At 42.1% G+C, this 18,847-nt stretch overlaps 1 protein-coding gene across 1 annotated transcript in view; it reads left to right on the top strand.

The window, feature by feature from the left end:
* ksr2 (kinase suppressor of ras 2) overlaps positions 1-18,847 on the top strand; it is a gene marked incomplete at both ends in the record, with an annotated part of 118,305 nt that overhangs the window by 36,549 nt on the left and 62,909 nt on the right. The window contains 2 exons of the mRNA XM_080433881.1: positions 979-1,016; positions 1,857-2,335. Of these exons, the coding sequence (XP_080290007.1) occupies positions 979-1,016; positions 1,857-2,335 (517 nt within the window). The remainder of the gene's footprint in view (positions 1-978; positions 1,017-1,856; positions 2,336-18,847) is intronic.

Raw genomic sequence — 18,847 nt, 5'->3', positions numbered from 1 at the left:
CCTGTGGCACAGGGCTTATTACATTGGACGTATTTTACGTCCAGTGGCACTAAATGAGTTAATTCACACCATATATCAGAATAGTTAACTTATGAAATGTGTTGTTTGATGATGTAAGATTTTGAAACGTACCGCATGCAGTGGTAGGATCTTTGTGATAGAAACTTCTACCCAGCGATAGTTTATTCTTTAGCCTGGTGCTATTCCTATTTAGATCCAGACCTACTGTAACAATGTGTGATGAATGCCCACGGAGGAATGCACTCACGCATAGGGACTGCAATCTGCTATACGAATGTCATCTTGACAAGAGGCCTGATGACAAGGTGTTCTCTGCACTTTCACTCAATGCAGCCGTAATGCTGCAGTAAAGGCTCAAATCCCAAAGCACCTAGAAAAGCTATAAAAAGGGTGCACCGCAGAGTGCGGGTCTTCGCCAGGCTGGGTCGCCTATACCCAGGGCCGTGTTTCAGTCGTGGGTTGCAGAAAGCTGTGGGGGGGGGGGGGGGGGGGGAATAGCATTTCTACAACATATGTTGCGATTTTTTTTTTGCATTTGCTTTTGGAGGTGTGCTCTAAATGCACCCCAACATCATGTGATTCCAAATTGGATGTTGATTGGATGTTGCGTTCATCATATATGGCATATCTGCCTGGTGGTGAAGACAAAAATGGAACACAGCTATAGTGTGACATACTGTACTGTATATCTGTGAGATGTTCACAGGTACACTGTATTTGCCTTGACATAATGGTAGTTCGGCGGAAATGGCTGCCATTAGACTGCTGATTTCATGTGTATTCACTTGCACTGAGATAGAGAGTCTGTAGAGCTGTTGCAAGGATCAATTGTGCGAACAGTATAGAATGCCTGTACAATCACTTTGACAATGGACACATTCTAAAAAGGAAGAAATAAGTAGAAAGTTGTTCCTTCCAGATCAATGAGCACATTCTTTCTTTTGTTTCTTTCTTAAGACCAACTTGAGGAGGATAAATTGCACAGTAATGGAGGTAAAGTATTGTCATCTTCAAAAATCATTTTTGACTACCTACATCCAAGTCATTGCTTTCTGTTGTTTTTGTTCTGGTGTAAAGTGGTGTTATAGCGGCTGTGATTCATGCAGCTTTCTCTTCACGCTCCTCTCCATCTGTCCATCTGTGAAAGCTACACATCCCATCTAGCCGTAACATATCATACCTGAATAACATCGCATGTGTGATGCTAGTGCCTACTGAGTTTTTGATAACTTGAGAAAATTTGCTTTGTAACAAACAAAAGCTTATGGTATTCACAAAATGTGTCCACAAATCAAGTAAAAAACTGAAATAAACAAGCACTACAGCTTCCAAGTTCACAGATATTGAACAACTTGTCATGGCATAAAATGTGAAACTCTCTTATTTTGTGCATACTGTACATTGAAAAAAAAAATGGAAAGAAAAAGCATTGCAAATCTGGCGGTGGAATCAATAGACCAATTATTTGTTTACTAACATTGAGACTGGATGCACAGGTGATTGTTTGACGCAATCAATTCCCAACCTGTTGTTTTGGGGTGCGCTGGTTTCAGCACACCCCAACCCCCTCTCGTGTGTTGGTTAGTGAGGCGTGTCCTAGCGAGACCTGACAGAATGGGTTTCATTGCGCACATACTGGTTGCGCGCATACCGGTTCTTATCAGTGTGACGTCGTCTGTTAAGGGGTCTATTGCAAACTCACTCCCAGATTGTTGGACAGCAGACTGTAGTGCTCATTCATGCTGTATGTACAATCGGTGGTACGTGTGGTACGTGGCCTTCATACAGTCCACAGTTTCCTCTCTCCTCTTTCCCCCTGGTCGACAGGGAGCCAGGCCAAGCAGGACTGGTCCATCCAGTGGCCGACCTCCGAGTCGGGCAAGGAAAACACCCCGGTGTGCCAGCCGGAGCCCAGCCAGTGGGTCCGCTTCCAGCTCTCCCAAAGCCCCCAGGTCCAGTCCAAGTGCAACCAGCACGTGTGCCACAGCCCCTCCCTGTACTCCGACCGGCTGACGGTCGACGCCGCGGCCACGGGTTTCTTCCCGTCCCCGGACCCGGGCCACCGCTCCCTGCCCCCGTCCCCCCGGCAGAGGCACTTTGGCCACACGCCTCCCCGGACTCCCCTGGTGGTGAACACCATGACCCCGCCGGGCACGCCCCCCATGCGGCGCCGGAACAAGGTGAAGGCGCCGGGCACTCCGCCTCCTCCCAGCCGCAAGCTGATCCACCTGCTGCCGGGCTTCACGGCGCTGCACCGCAGCAAGTCCCACGAGTTCCAGCTGGGGAACCGGATCGAGGACGTGCAGACACCCAAGTAAGTGCCATCCACGTCCTTTGGGTACGTTCACACTATCCGCCCTTTATGAAGAAAAGGCTTTCCACCTGGGGTCTGGGTGGGGGTGACAAAAGGGGGGTGACAAAGAAATCACTGGGGGTGGGGGGTGGGGGGGGGGTGGCATGTGAGGCCTTGTACATACAACTCTATACTCGTACGATGAACAGCGAAAATAGTCGATCTACTAGCCGATCTACAACGCTCATGCTTTGTGAGCTTGTAAATCAGTTATTTTCACTGTTTGTATTTTATTTCACAGTGTTATTAGTGTGCTTCGCAATGATGTTACATAATGTGTAAACTTGTCTCCGCCAGGCCGAAAGGCCTTTGCCTTGTAATTACCTTGTAATTTACAAGGTAATCTAGTATTCAGTATGCCAGTTGAAGGAAGACAATGATGAAAGGGGAAATTAAATAGAAAAGCAACAGTGACAGATTTCCTCAATTAATGGAGTGGTTCACCCCAAAAAAATCATATTTTCTATCAATTACACACCCCATGGAGCCTTGAATTTATGGCGATTTTTTTGTTTTTGTCGCATTCCTAAGCCTATAAATAGATGACCAGCAGAGTAGACTCAAAGAGTCTCCTACTAAGTCTCCTATTGACTGATGACCCGATCATCAAATTGTTGGCTCTAAACTAATAACAAAACAACAATTGATAGAAATGTATAATTGATAGAAAATAAGTAATTGGGGGATTTCGTTATTCCCGACATTCAAAACTATAATAACCTTGGCCAGAGCCCAATCAATTTCTTCACAGAAAGACATCATTGTCCCATGAAGCAGATTTATTTTTTAAAATCTTTTGAAATAATAATAATTAAAGAAGAAAAAAACTTTTATTTATCTCCTTCGAGCTACTATTATGTCAAGGTAAATACAGTGTACCTGTGAACATCTCACAGATATATGTACTAGTATATATTTACCCATACCATTTTTGTCCGTGACCCAAATTTTGGTCCCGACCCACTGTTTGGGAAACCCTACCACGAAGGACCAGCGGGCAGTCAGTCAGTCAGTCAGTCAGTCAGTCAGTCAGTCAGTAGAGATACGGGGGCCTAGGGGCAGAGTTCCTGACCGGCCGTGGCTGTGTCTGGTGCTATGCTGATCAGATTTGACCGGCCACAGGGTCCACCGCTGTGAGGTAATCAGGAAGCAGACCCCCCCTCAGGACAGCCGTGCTCATTTTGATAATGCCATTAGATGACAATGCCATATCACTGTGCCACTTGCTAAGTTAATATTTGGGAGTTTGTCTTCTGCCTTTACGACAGCCATCTGGGTTATATTTAGTGCATGCGTGCTTGTAGATAGGGGGCTGTGTGTGTGTGTGTGTGTGTGTGTGTGTGTGTGTGTGTGTGTGTGTGTGTGTGTGTGTGTGGGGGTGTGTGTGTGTGTGTGTGTGTGTGTGTGTGTGTGTGTGTGTGTGTGTGTGTGTGTACTGTATTACTATACATGTGAGGGCCAAATGTCCCCACAAGTTTAGAAGAATTTGAGAAATAGACATTGGTCCTCACAAGAGAAATGGTTGGTTATTATTTTCATTAATGATTAATTGTTACTTACTGTAGTTGTATGCTGGTATCATGCACTGAAAATAGCCGACAGTATCTACAGGGTCTGTGAGTTTGTAGATCTGCTATATGTTCGGCTTTTAGGGTTAAGATGGCAAACAATTGTAAAAATGGCATTCTTAAAATCACAGTACTAAAATGTTGATGTCCTCACAAGTATAGTAATACAAACTTGTGTATGTATGAATGTGTGTGCGCGCACGTGTGTGTATGCGCATCTGCCCAGTAAGGAGAGAATCACAGTTGCACTGACCTCAAACGGCATTAGAGAATTGATTACCGGTCTCAGAGCGCTGATAGACCGCAGGCTCAGAGCTGAGATCCTCTAATCAATGGCCTTTGTACGGAGTGCGCCCGGAAATGCTGCCACTCGTCTGGACAGAGGACATTGTCTTCTTGCCTTCACCGATAGCGAAATAATCCCGGTAGTGCATCATAACTGAAAAAAGGCTCAGTCAGTTGTAAGTGCAAGTGCCGGCAAGCATCAACTTGCAGGTTCAGTTCCGACATGGGACACCTGTGTGCATTTCATGAATCTTTATACGCACGAGGGGAATGGAGTTCATGCACGTTGTTGCATCTGTTCTGTTTTCTTTTTTTTTTCTTTTTTTACACAGCGTGGCTCTATGGGGGGCAGAGCCGTCTGGATAGAAGAGGGTCTGACTGTCTGTCTGGGTGTCTGTGTGTTCGGTTCTCGCAAACCGCTCCACCAATCAGAAACAGATTTATTGTGCACACTGCGGTACCGCTACACATTTTAAAAATATTCAACTTGAATTTTATATTGGGGTTGAAACCTTCCCAAAATGTGCAGTCATACGTGATTAATATGTCATAAGGGTTCCCAAACTTTCCCCCCAAAATAATCATATTTGAACTGGGGACCCCCACCCTGAACAACAAGCTTGTAGATCGGCTATTTAATAAGTCATATTTGACAATTTGGCAAATTTTGTATTAAAAAGGTCTTAAAGTCCTTAAATTGTCACGTTTAGAAATGTGCAGATACCCTATATACACTTATACTCTATGTTGGTTTGTTTAATGTTGAGTGAGAAAACAATGATGCACATTAAGCTAATCATCTGGGGACCCCACAAAATAATTTGCGGACCCCCCCCTGGGGGTCCCGACCCCAGTTTGGGAACCACTGTCATAGACGACTGACGTCACAGGCTGGCCAGTGGTCCAATATCCACATGGAAGCCAAGTCTGATATCCACTATGGTTTAGCCTAAAAGTAGATTTCACTATTTACACAGGTCTCCGGTGTCAAGATTACACAATCCATCCATTATTATCTTTGTTCTACTTTAGAGCTCATGTCGTTGGCTTTAATACAAAGAGAATTAAGGTTTACCCCGGAGTAAATGAAACCTAGAACAGTGTTCATTCAGGTTCTTTTCACAGGTACACTGATATATTACTCATTCTGCATGTCTCCCGCTGGCAACCTGGGCATTTTAATAAGCTCACAGAGCTACTTATTTTCCCATTTGCTCTTGACTTAATTACTTGGTTCTGTGTCCAGGACACAAGAACCAGGGATTACCCGCTCACCCCTTGAGACATTCCTCTTAATGAGATATGGCCTCATACTTTATCTCAGAATCACTGGCATGCAATACAAGCCTGAGACTGAGGAGATGAATAACGCAAGAATGCTCGCTTTGTCTTATTGATCTGGAAGGCTGTGGTTGGGTTAGCCACTGACGGATGAGTGACATTCCATTCAGAAACATTGAGGAATTTCTAATGGCTTGATATGAGAGTGGTGGAGGATTTGTTGAAGTGATACGACTGAACAATTATAAAAAAAAAATCAAAATAGCAGATCTACACGGTCATGAAGTATTTTGAGCTTGAAGATCGCTATTTTTGCACGCCACCGTTGTACAATGACGTATAATATAGGGTTAATTGGTTAAACAGACTAATCAATTTAATTGATTGTAAAATATCTATTTAAATGTTTTTGTGTTGATTCGTTGATATAAGAAAAATACATTTAACCTGCATGAGCGAGATTACGTTGGTTATTGGTTCTAAATATTGGTTTTGATATATTTTCCGTTAATTGCCCAGCCCTAGTTAAAGGCAACATGCACACTGTTTCTCTTGTAGTAGGGAATCAAATCAATTATTCAAATTAAATAGTGAATTCCGGAAACACTAATTACCCTACATTGATTTATTTTGACGTTTCGGTCACATAAGGACTTTCATCAAGATAACACAACCATATAGTGACAGTATTAAATGCAGACCACGATTCCGCAGCTGTTTAGAATTAACTCATTCCCTGCCAGACTTATTTCTGGCTGTGTTTGCCCACTGCCAGCGATTTAGTGTTTTTTATAACTTTAAAAAATTCACAAATTTATTTTTTTCATTATGATCGTCCAATCAAGTCCAATCGTTTCTAAACACACAGTCGATCCGTGCACGTCGCTCAGACAACAAACATTCCGATCGGGGCGGTGTCTCTGTGCAGCAGCCCAACGTAAAAACACCATGTTTTTGCTATGTGAACGGAAAACTCACTTACTTTTTCACCTCGCCACAGACCTCGCTAAATCCCTTATGATCGCGTGTTCAACTGTTTGTAGACACACAGGGTAGTTGTGTGAGTGGCCCAGAGAAGAAATTTTCAATCGGCGACATTCCATTTTGCAGTAGTAGCGGTTTCTAAACAGCATTTCTAAACAGCGTTCCGCGGCGGAGAAAGACAAAGCCGAGATAATGGCGATTTAGCGGAAGGTTTAGAGCGGCGGCAGGCGGAAACGGAAATCTTCGATTGACGTCATTTCCGTATCCGGGTGTGCTACAATGAAATGTGTCACTTCAATAGATGAACGACGATGAGATCTTTATAAAATAAATGTTTTATCAAAATTACGTTTTTTACGTTCTTGGCAGAATTGGTAATTGGAAATAATTACGTTTTTTACGTTCTAGGCAGGGAATGAGTTATGAAGGTGTGTCGCAATCGCATGTAAAAGCAATGGTTAAAAATGCAACAATTCGGGCCTATCCTGAACGTACACTATCCTTAACGGTTTGCATAATTTCCCCTGCAAAACATCCCCCCCCCCATTTCCTGCATTGTCACGCAAAAATGGTTCTGCTGCCTTGTGAACAATTTTGACCTGGTATCTGTCCTGTGTTTCATACTGCAGTGCAGCTATTACAAGTGAATTTCCCTTGCGGGATCAATAAAGGTCTATCTATCTATCTTAAAAGCACAATAAGGCATTTGAAAGGAAATAAAGAATAAAAGGGATAAAACAGATCAAAAATAAATAAATAAGAGGCATAGCAAAGACTTGGCTATAATATAACTTCATGATGCATGTGGACCAGTTAATCAGTTCTTCCTGGGCCCATGAGGAAACTTTTGTCAAAGTTTTGCTAATCTGTTCAGATGTATATTTTTGTGGCAGACTATGCACCCATTTTGTTTCACTTTTTTCTCAAGCATTCAGCAGTATGGTAGTGTAAAGCACAGCCTTGGGGAACACATAGTTCCTGAGCCATGTGGCCCATACTGTAGGTCAGGAGCCTATCTTCTATTTCTGTAGCGTGGGGTGGCTTGAAGTACAAGTAGTACAAGCTGCCAGATACTTTAAACATATAAATCAGCTATTTGAAAATAGCAGATCTACAAGCTCACAACGCGTCGCGATGCGACGCGTTGTGAGCTTGTAGATCTGCTATTTTCAAATACAATCTCGGGGGGGAAATTATAATAATCAGTCCTGGCAACACTGTGTACAAGTACATCCACCAGCCATGATGTGCAAGTACTCCCTCTGGACATGACGCTAGTATGTCACAGGGACTTACCCCCCAGTCCAACCCTTGATACTGAGTGCCAAGCAGGGAGGCACATTGGGTACCATTTTTATAGTCTTTGGGATTGCACACCGACCTCCCAATCTCAGGGCGGACACTCCAACCACAATGCCACTGAGCTGGTGTATCCATCTGTTGAACCTTTGTCCAGTTTCGACAGGCCACAGAAACCCATTACAGCATGTGGGACTCTAACCCACACGCACACAAGAGGGCCTCAAACCGCCCCGGTCAAGCGCTTATGGGACAACTTTGTTCATCTGTCTTCTCCATAAAATACAACTTGCAAGCCTGCATCTAGTAGAATAAAATAAAAAATAAAAACATACATTATCATTCTTATAAAAACATTTGCAAACAGTTTGAAAACCCTTTGCATACAGTTCAATGGAATATACTTTCTCTGTCCTTGTCCACTTGGTCAAATCAATTCAATAGCTTTGTTTTCATGACGAGTGAATCAATAATTCTGTTCTGTTATAAATGTTACTTGTCTTCCAGCTGTCCTTTAATATACATAATTCATAATGTAATTGACATTTTAAAATGGACCCTATGAAATGCCAAGTGACAGTGATTACTGTGATTCAGTCCATGCACAGGTATATGAAGACATACAAGATTCACAACAAGATTTATGAAACATAAATACACATGATTCCCAAGACAAAACAGGGATGCAAAGGTGTGAGGATTGTGTGTGGTTCCTTTATAGATTTCAAGAAAGCACAGCTGCCTGGGGGCTTATGATATAATCCGCTCTGTACCTACAGAAGAAACAACATCAACATTACATGTACAGTACATGCAGCTTCCCGGGTGTTAAGCCTGGCACAAACTGCTGTGACATTCAGTTGGGATAGCTACAGCAGCTGCTAGAAGTAGTTCAATCAGGAGAGAGACAATTATTGCCAGGGAGAAACGAGAATTGTTTCTGTTTACTGTTTATTTTTTGGGTGCATTGAAAATGTATTGGAGATGATCCCTATTCATTTGATGAACCCACTTTTGGGTTGGACACCCGCATGGGTACTTTGTTGGTGGCAACACAACACTGCTGGCCGTGGGTCAGTGTCAGGATCTGTCTCCTTGTATTCTCAGTATAATAAATCCTTATATAATAAAACAGACAGGCCTGTCTGTTCAGCATTTGGGTCCTACTTCTCTTGAGTCGCACCGTGACAGTCAGGGCAGAACACTGAAAGACAGCAGCAAGGATGCAACCAGTTGGCATGTTTAACCATTTAAACCTTATTTATATAATTCCCATGTGGAATTACCCAATCTTCAAGTTTACAACTGCAAATGTAGAAAATGTTTCAAAATCTTAGAATGTCTCTTGTGTGCCTATACTATGCCCTGATGACTTAAAGTGTAATTGATGCATACTAGTCGGAACGCATGCCCCTCCAGATCGGACCGGTTCTGGAAAACCACTCATCTGATCAACTTCACACAGAGCACAGAGTTTTGCATCGCACGTCCGGCCCCGCTTGGCACGGCTATCTGTAGGCAAGTTAGCATCAGCAAAACGTTAGCACTCCCATGTGGTGCAACGCTTTGTGAACTTGTAGACTGGCTATTTTCAGTGGGCGGCACCTGCACGCAACTAAGTACAAATCTGGCTTTAAGCGCCTCATTTCACTTGAAGTGCACCATCTGTATTAACTTGAGGGACATGAATACTTTGCAGAGAGAATGCGGGTGTGTTTTTGTGTTTGTCAGAAGTAGAAGATTAGTTATTCTGGGCATCTACTTCAGTCCAATTCGCATGAGCCAGCAGAGCTCTTAGTGTTCAAGATGTTATTGAGAGGCATTATGAGTTATCACAATTAACAGTGACGATATTTTATGACTCTGGTTCTCAAAGTAGGGTCTGGGGACCCCCAGGGGTCCTTGAAGGGGTCCCAGGGGGTCCTATGCAAAATGAGCAACAGTTGAAACACTTTTTCAACTTATTTTTTTTTGTGGCTATTTTCAAACAATCTTGACAAATCTTGACTAATCTTCTATTTTGGGGGTTCCTGGCACAAAATATTTTAAGATGGGGGTCCGCGGCTAACTATATCATTTTGGGGGTCCTTGACATGAAAACGTTTGAGAAACTAGCAAACACGTTTTTTTCTTTAGTTTTTTCAATTCTAGTTTGAGTTATTTCGTTAGTGTCAGTTACCTGTAATAACCCTGGCCCAGTGCTTGTTTGCGAAACTCCAAACAAATTCAGACGTTCAGCCTGCGCCTTTTGACAGATGCACAGATGCTGAAGAGAGTTCCTGCTGGGTCCCATGTGTCGGTGACTCAGGCCCCCTGCTGTTTGTTCTAAAAATACACAGTCGACTTACAAGGGATGTATCTTAGCAATTAGTCAGAAGTTTAAATCAATAGCAGGTGGCACACTGCCTATTTTCTACAGTCTACAACAGTGGTTCCCAAACTTTTTCAGCTCGAGACCCAAAAGAGAAATGTGGGTGTCTCCTCGGGACCCAAACAAAAACAAAACAAAACGCATTATGAATTAATCACTTAAAGGAGTAGTTCACCCCAAAATAATTGTCAAAAACACTTTGGGCACCGGCCTACTCGGGGACCAAGCAAGTCGGGAATGATGGGCATATCAGGGTTTGTGATGTGTGTTTGTGATGCCCACCCCTCCATATATGGGCGCGTTACGTTCAATCTGGGAACCCTATTTTTTTTTATTTTTTTTCTTGAGAGATGATGTTACGTTTGTGTGTTTGTGACGCCCCCCTTGTTTGTGACGTGCGAAATCTCCATGTATGAACACATGTTACATTTGTGACGTCCGTCAACCCAATGTCCACCGACAAGGCAATTTTAATACAGGATGTTGACAAATGTTGACAAATATTCTCTCATGGGAGTCCTTGGCACTAAATCTTTGCAAATGGGGGTCCGCGGCCAAATACATTTGGGGATCCTTAACATTAAACTATTTGAGAACCTCTGGGCTACAATACAAACGTATACATTTAATCTGATCTGGTAATACTTGACTTATCTCCTCAACGTCCTTTAATAACTTATGTCCAAAAGTGAAGGGATATGATGAGGCTGGGAAGTTAGCCAAGTCTTGTGTCATTTACAAGTGTAATTAATTGAAATTATTCCACATGCAGTCAAGGGCAGGTGTCTCTAAATGGAAAATTAATGTCTATTAAAAAATCCCCACAGTTTATGAAGTCAATGATTTCAGTAATTGGTTTCAGTAATTTAGAGTCATACTGTGTAACTTTTTCAATTAAACAAACGTTATTTTTCATATAATCTTGCGCTGGTATATGTTTTCAAAAATAACCATTCCACCTAAATGAGCCTTTTGATAACTTCCCTAAAGACAAATTTTTTTAGTCTGAATCTTGCATGGTATGGTGTTTGGGTTTTGGTTTCAGCCCGACACCAATCACGATCGATCGTTCCCGAAGCTGGCTGTTCATAGAAACACAATTTTCCATAGTCGTTTGACAGTTGACCCCATAACAGTTGGCTGTTAAAATCATAATTACAAACCTAATTAATTGCTAGATACATTCCCTTGACATGAAACAACCCGCCAGTAGCTCTGCTAAGTTTATCTTCGAATGCTGTAGCGTTACATTATCCTGTTAAGACCTGGAACGCATCTGTGTCACTTTAGATTTCTTTGGCTATTAAAAAATAGCAGATATACAAGCTCATAGCGCGGCACCGAGTGCCGCGCTATGAGCTCAATATTCTATTATATAATATAATATATTATATAGTAATAATATACTCAATATAATTCAATATATTTCATATATAGCTATCTGCTATTTTTGAAAAATCATGAAAAATGTTTTTTTTTTTTTTTTTTTCAAAAAACTGTTAGGATTTAGAAAACATTTTTAAGAATCGCCTCAGGCCTCAATGGGTTAATTGATTGACAGACGAGGGATAGGGACCCATGGGGAGCTCCCACCGGGGAGAGGGAGAGCGTGTTAATTTATTTTCAGTAGGGGTATAATGGACAGTCAAATTAATAACATTTGTTTATTCATCATTTATTGGTTTAACGGCTGCAGGCAGTGCAACTACACGAGCGTACCTATTTTCCTTCATCCTTAACCTTAACCCTAACCCTAAACTGTGAGAACATAGGCCTGACTGCTAATAATTAGACCTATTTCAAATTCAGTTTTCAGCTTCACCCAGCTGAGTGCTGCGCACAGAGGAGCACGGGGGGGGGGGGGAGCAGTTAGGGGTTAAGCGTCTCGCTCAAGGACATGTTGACACATTTCTGGGTCCACAAATTGAACCTGGGACCTTCTGCTTCTCTTCTCATTCAGCAATGGCCAACTACTAGTACTCATCTCCTCTCCAAATATCCGATTTTTTGCCCATATTTTCAATACCTTCGCAATGTCCTATAACATGTTACTGTCTTTATACTTTACATCATGAAGTTGAGGTAACTGATTATATTATGTAGGCTATTCATGATTAACCCACAATGTACACTTTCACTATCTTTATACTTTCATAATGGGGACATTAATGATAATTATCATATGCATGGCATGAGCCATTCAAAAACAATGCACTGATGTCAAACTGACCAGCATTTAGCATACTGATACTGTCATTAGCTACTGTATAAGCAATGCATGCATGGAATGGAATGCATTTCATTTTTATCGCTGAACATCCCGAAACTAAAGTACATAGCACAAGGCCAGTATAGTAACTATAGTATTATGCACCTTTCAGGTGAATGAAGAAAGTGAATTATTTGGTCATATTAGCCTACCTGACATATTGTAATTGTATGAGCAATCAGTGCACCTCATTGAGATATTATTTATGACATGGTGCCACGTTACACTCTCTCTCTCCCTCTCTCTCTCCCTCTCTCTCTTAAATCATGATTGTTGAATGCATAATGTAATTCATGCAGACAACCGTTCCATTTTTTTGGGACTGCCCACAGTCGCGTTTATCACCAACATGCCTATTGAGAGGTAGTATATTACAACAAAATTCCATAGCGAATTTGTTGCAATCTTGCATGTTAATAATGGCATTGAATGAGGGGGTTGAGTTGTCGCTGATTCTGAATAGAAGATGTGAACGACTTGTGATGTTGTAAAGTAGGCTACTGAAGTCAAATCAAGTGAATATCATTTTCGTGAGGCGTGACGTTGTGGACCCCACAGCGAATGGCTCAGTTTGGGGATCCCTGCCCTATGGGACAGAAGGCTTCCATGAGCTCTCTCCAATGCATTTGGTCCTTGGCAGCATGCTGTGCCTTTCCCCATTATGACAGGTTCATCTGTTCCAGCTCCTGTGTCACTCACAGTTCTGCGCCAGGTTGGTTTTCTCACTTAACATTTTGATATGGATTCGCTGATGATGCATGGAGAAGCACAAAACTCTCCCTGCCCCAGATGTAGTTCTTGAATATGTAAATTTACATTCATTTTAAAGACAAGTGCACCCACTTAAACTCGATCTCTTGATCCATCCATCACGCTCTCACTATATCTTCTATCTACAGTATCGCTCTCCTCATAGTACTTTTTAATGTCGAGGGCCTCTCCCGGTTGGAGTGTCAATTAATGTACCTTGTTGTTTATGTTAATCTGCAGCAACGCGTGCACACTGAAAAGGCCAAGTGAGTTCTCAGCGAGTCCCTCTTTGGCGCCTGTCAGAAGCGTGTCCGGGAAGGTCGGCGGCGTGTTTGTTTTAACGCGGTTCCTTGTATTGCCACCGCCAGCGTTGGTGGCTGTAATGTCATCTTATGACAGTCTCACAGCCTTGTCAATGTTAAGCACTCTCTTATTGAATTGGATTTTTGCTAATAAATCACATGGCGACGGAGTAGGCACAGGCGAGGGGGTGGGATTTGGGTGGGGGTGATGATTCACTCTCTTCTTTTCTCAGGGTAATTCTATCATAGAACACTCAAGGGAGGCAAATTTGCATCCCAATTTATGAATAACGGCTTTCTTTGAGCCAGGGCACACTTCTTACTCACAAAATCACTCACCCATACCAAGTCACTTTTCTCTCTCCGCCCTCACCTTATTACGCGCTTATTTTTTTGAGAATTTGTCAAAGTGTTATTTCACCACCATCCGCACCCGTTTTTCAGCCAGAAAAATACATTTTTATTGGATTTCTTTCCAGTGTCGTGGAGGACGGTTGTGATGGGGTCGGGGCTCTGTGGATTACCCACTGAGATAAAAAATGCTGAAACCTCTTGAGGTATGCGCGCAGGGACTGGGGGGAAATTCTCCGCCACCTGAATAAGTTCCTAACGAGAGATGACAGCTGTGGTACTGTGTGCTTGGCGGCTGGAAAGTCTATAAGTAATGGCATTCAATTTCCTCCGCATAGATATTTTGGCTCACGCATTGTAATGCAATGCAAATGCCAATTCAAGCTGTATTTTATTTTTTTAATAGGTTTCAATGTTCTGGTAGTATATCGGGCGGTATCACCAGAGGTCGATGTGTAAAAGAAACAGCAGAGGTGGGGCATTTTGTTAACCTGTCACCCCTAGTCATTTATCCCATTGAGACCTGAAGCCGATTCTACATGTCTCCTAAATCCCAACAGTTTTCTGAAAAACGTATGTTTCTATATCAGTGGTTCTCAATCTTTTTCATGTCAAGGACCCCCAAAATTATATGTATTTGGCCGCGGACCCCCATCAAAATATTTTGTTCCAGGGACCCCCCAGAAGCAAAGATTTGAGTTAAAAATGTTCGCTTTAAAAATATATATATTCAAAGATTTGCACACATTTTCACGATTTTTCAAAAATAGCAGATCTACAAGCTCGTAGCGTGGCACTCGGTGCCGCGCTATGAGCTCGTAGATCTGCTATTTTTGAATAGCCAAAGTGTAAAATAATGCTTTTTAGCTCAAATCTAAAAATGACACAGTTCCAGGTCTTAATGGGTTATATTGTGTCTGCAAACATTCATCTTCGCCTGCTGTAGCCATTTGACTGATTATTCTTTATTTGTGTCGAGCATTTGTCTACGGAATGGTTCATGGCCTAATGGCAGGTTTGTTTTGTCTTACATTCTAAGTACGTGAGGAGCATCAGATAAGGCTGTTTAGAATAGGGGTTCTCAACCTGTGGGCCGGGACCCCGCCGGTGAGCCGCGAGGGTATTGCAAGTGGGCCACCAAATAAATTGGCAAAACACTTTTTTAAGATTTTAATGATGAAAAAGTGTTACCAATAAGTAAGAACTTTAAAGTATACTACATTAGTTCCATTTATCCGAGGTGGAACACAATCGTGATCCAGCCCTGATCCAGAATAGGCTGAGAGCCGCTGCTTTACAATATTCAGCATTAAATCAATGCGCCGCGCGGTCTCTGAGACACTGAGACACCAATCAGTCTCTCCTCAGGACACACGCTATGTCCCATTACCCCGTGACCTTTGACCCCAGGGGTTTATTAGTGCAACATGAACTGCTGTGTGTGCCATTCACACTGTCATTAAGGAGCACACCACTGGTCACACACTGTGTGTGTGTGTGTGTGTGTGTGTGTGTGTGCGTGTGCGTGTGCGTGTGCGCGTGCGTGTGCGCGTGCGTGCGTGCGTGTGTGTGTGTGTGTGAGAGAGAGAAGAAATAGAGCACGAAGACTGATTAAATAAAATTAATAAAAATAAAGGGGAGGCCGGGGGGTAGGGAAGTCCCTGCCTCTATCTGGGAGCTCTGGTAATATTCTAGAAAGGGGTCCAGATCTGCTTCAATTTCTGAATAGTGTGTGTATTTGATTTTCTAAATTCCAAGTACATGGTCCGTTTAATGAAAATAAAATAAAAGTCTCGTTAAGCATGGCCAAAGAAGAGATAAGTCAGATGAGATTATTATTATTTTATCTTTTTGTAGAATTCTGAAATGTAGCCATCTGGTCCCAGCGTTTTATTATTTTTTAAGGATTTAATGGCTTTCCGGTACTTCCGCATTAGAGATCTCAAACCCTGAGGAAGATTTCTGTTCTTCTGAAACAAAATTCAATTCACCAGTGCTGGTCAGAGTATTCAACTCCACTACTTGATTCAAAGTACAGATACTCCTGTTCACATAATACTCGACTACAAGTGAAAGTGTCAAATTTGAACTTGGCTGAAGTGAAAGTCATACAGTAAGTATCCAAAAATACAAATACTCAAGTAAAGTACCGAGATACTTACTGTCTCTACCACTGCAATTCACGAAGTGAAGAGTTAAGTTGTGAGGGGTGATTATGACATTTACAGCAATACGTGTGTGCGTGTGCGTGTGCGTGTGCGTGTGCGTCTGCGTGTGCGTGTGCGTGTGCGTGTGCGTGTGCGTGTGCGTGTGCGTGTTGAAGTTGAAGGAGGAGCGTATGGTTGGTATGTGTGACTTTGGTATGTATGGTCTTTTCTCCTCATCCATGTTAATCAGGCCATTGGCCCCGGCCTCTGCCATTAATGGCAAGTCAGGTGAGAGGGAGAAGTCAGCACAAAGGTCCTTAACGTCCAGACATGGTCTCCTCCTCCACCCCTGATCCGTACGTCCATCCATAGCATCACAATCACATCCCCTTGTAGTCCCTAATGAGCCCTTGCCTGTTGCTCTCTGTCGGCACCCTGGAAATGGGAGTCATGATTATGAATTTATATGAGTGCTTAGTAGTAATGGCTGTCCCAAATACCACTGTCTCCGGTGCAGAATTTATTTACCAAGGTTGTGATTTGGTTGCGAAAGCAGGGGAGGCCACGGGGTGTTTGGTTACATGGCTAATTAAAGACCCACTCCTGTCAAAATAACGTTTTTAAGCGGTGCCAGCCGCTTCTACAAGTGTGTGCGTATGTCTGTATGTCTCCATGTAGCATGAACACCTGCAGCTGATTTACAGCACAACCAGAACGGCACGGCAGCACTCACACACATGGCACCTAAAAAGAGACGCAGGCACATACTGGCTGGCACGTACCGCACACGTTTCTAAAAACGTTCCACCTTTAATGACATGCCTAAAAATTAATAATATTATTTTATAAGATTATCGATTATCGATTATTGGTTATAATCGATTAAATCAGTTAGTTTGATAAAAATAGTTCAATTAACTCTTGCACCCCTAGACTTTAAGAGAAATGAAAGAACCCTGCATCCTTATGAAATAACCGTCCAAAAGATACCGACCAGTGTCAAGAAAACAATTGTGTTCAACCTTTCTAGAATCTATTTTTCTCGTAAAGTACTTAGAACATATTTATTGTGTGCAGTCTTCCCTGCTGCTTGGTAAATCCCTGTCTGATCCTCTCGGTGGGAGAAAAAAAAAAGAATGACTCCTGTCACCATCAACAAGCGTAGAGGGAGTTATCAACGCCATTTGTCAACCTGATCGTCAGATGGGGGGATTTCACGCTGATGTTTCTCCTCACTGTTAAAAGGCACTGCTGATCATATCTGCACTTGGTTGCTTATTGTCCCTGACCCTTGGTTGGAGTTCAGCGCAGTTTGCTGCTCGGGCCCGTGCTTTGAAACTGGCACTTAACTAGAACAGCCGCAGGGGCCAAATTGCTTTTCTTTCGTTGTAATATTTAGGTTTGCGTGTGCCCAGGTTTGAGCGATGGTTTCATTTTTATGTAATGGAAAAATAAATTCTGATCAAATTCTGTCTTCTGTAAAATATACCCCGACGCACTTATACATTTACACCCTCGCACATGCGCAGACACGCACGTGCGCCAGCCCGCTGGCCATGATTCAGTAATGGCATATTGTCCTGTGATATATGGTGGCAGGACATGTTGGAATAGACCATTAAAGCTCCATTTCATATTGTCACCTCAGTTGTCAGGTACGCTTTATCAAATAGTGGCACAAATAGACCACTTTGACCGATATTTTCTTCTTGTCAGTCTGCCTCTGGCTTTTTTGTTGTTAAAGTCTACCTTGTATTTTATATAAAATAGTTGATTGGCGTCCAGTGTGTATGAAATGTAATAGAGCAAGTTTTTTATGTTTTTGTCAGCGTTAAATAAGGCAGTGGTTCTCAAAAAAATTGATAAAATAGCATCAAAATCTGTTTAACCACTTTAACCCATACACAGGCTATTTGAAAATGGCCGTTCTACAGTAGATCTGCTATTGAAAAAATGTGAAAAGATTTTGAATACTTTTTTGAATACTTTTTTGAATACTTTTTTGAATACTTTTTTGAATACTTTTTTGAATACTTTTTTGAATACTTTTTTGAATACTTTTTTGAATACTTTTTGAATATTTTCAGATGGGGGTCTGTGGTCAAATACAAATTGGGGTTCTTGACATGAAAAAGTTTGAGAACCACCGAGATAAGGCGTAAAGCATACAGTTGTGTCATGCTTAATTATTACACTGTCTAGATATGTAATGGCACTAACTTGTTCTAGCTGCTTTTCCTGTATAAAATCTGAGCAGGAGAGGAGCTTAAAAAGACAAATATATGTGACATTTAATCATAGGGGAAGTGGCTTTGCGGCTGCATGGAACACCTTCTTAATGGGCCGTGCTTTACAGTCTAGGAACCAAATTACACCTATTATGTACCTATTCATTAAAGCTAATTAGGTGGTATGTTGGCCATTCAATTGGAGTTTTTTTTCTTTTCTTTTTTTCAGGTTCAGAACTGTCAGTACCGATGGAAAATGTCAAAAGATAGTTGAATAGAATACTTCACCTTTAAACCGTACAATGTGTCTTGATTGGTGGAGTGAAGAAAAAAGTGAAAAACAAAAAACAAAACATAAAACCATAAAGTGATAAAACAGCAAAGTAAAATCAGAAGATAAAAAAAAAAAAAACCTAACAAAAGTTGCAAATACACTAAGAGGACTTGACATAAAAGCATGTTTTTCACAAGTGATTTAAAAGATGACACTGATTTTGCTGGCCTTAGATCCTCAGGTAGGGCGTTCCAAAGCCTAAGTGATCGGGCCGCGAAACCCTGATCACCCCGAATAATAAGATGAGTTCTAGGAACACCAGCAGGGCCCTATCTGATGTTCTACGGCTGCACACAGGCACATA

The sequence above is a fragment of the Gymnoscopelus braueri genome (assembly GCF_963280865.1).
Source record: "Gymnoscopelus braueri genome assembly, chromosome: 7".
Lineage (NCBI taxonomy): Eukaryota > Metazoa > Chordata > Actinopteri > Myctophiformes > Myctophidae > Gymnoscopelus > Gymnoscopelus braueri.
This window is presented reverse-complemented; position numbering and strand designations above follow the sequence as displayed.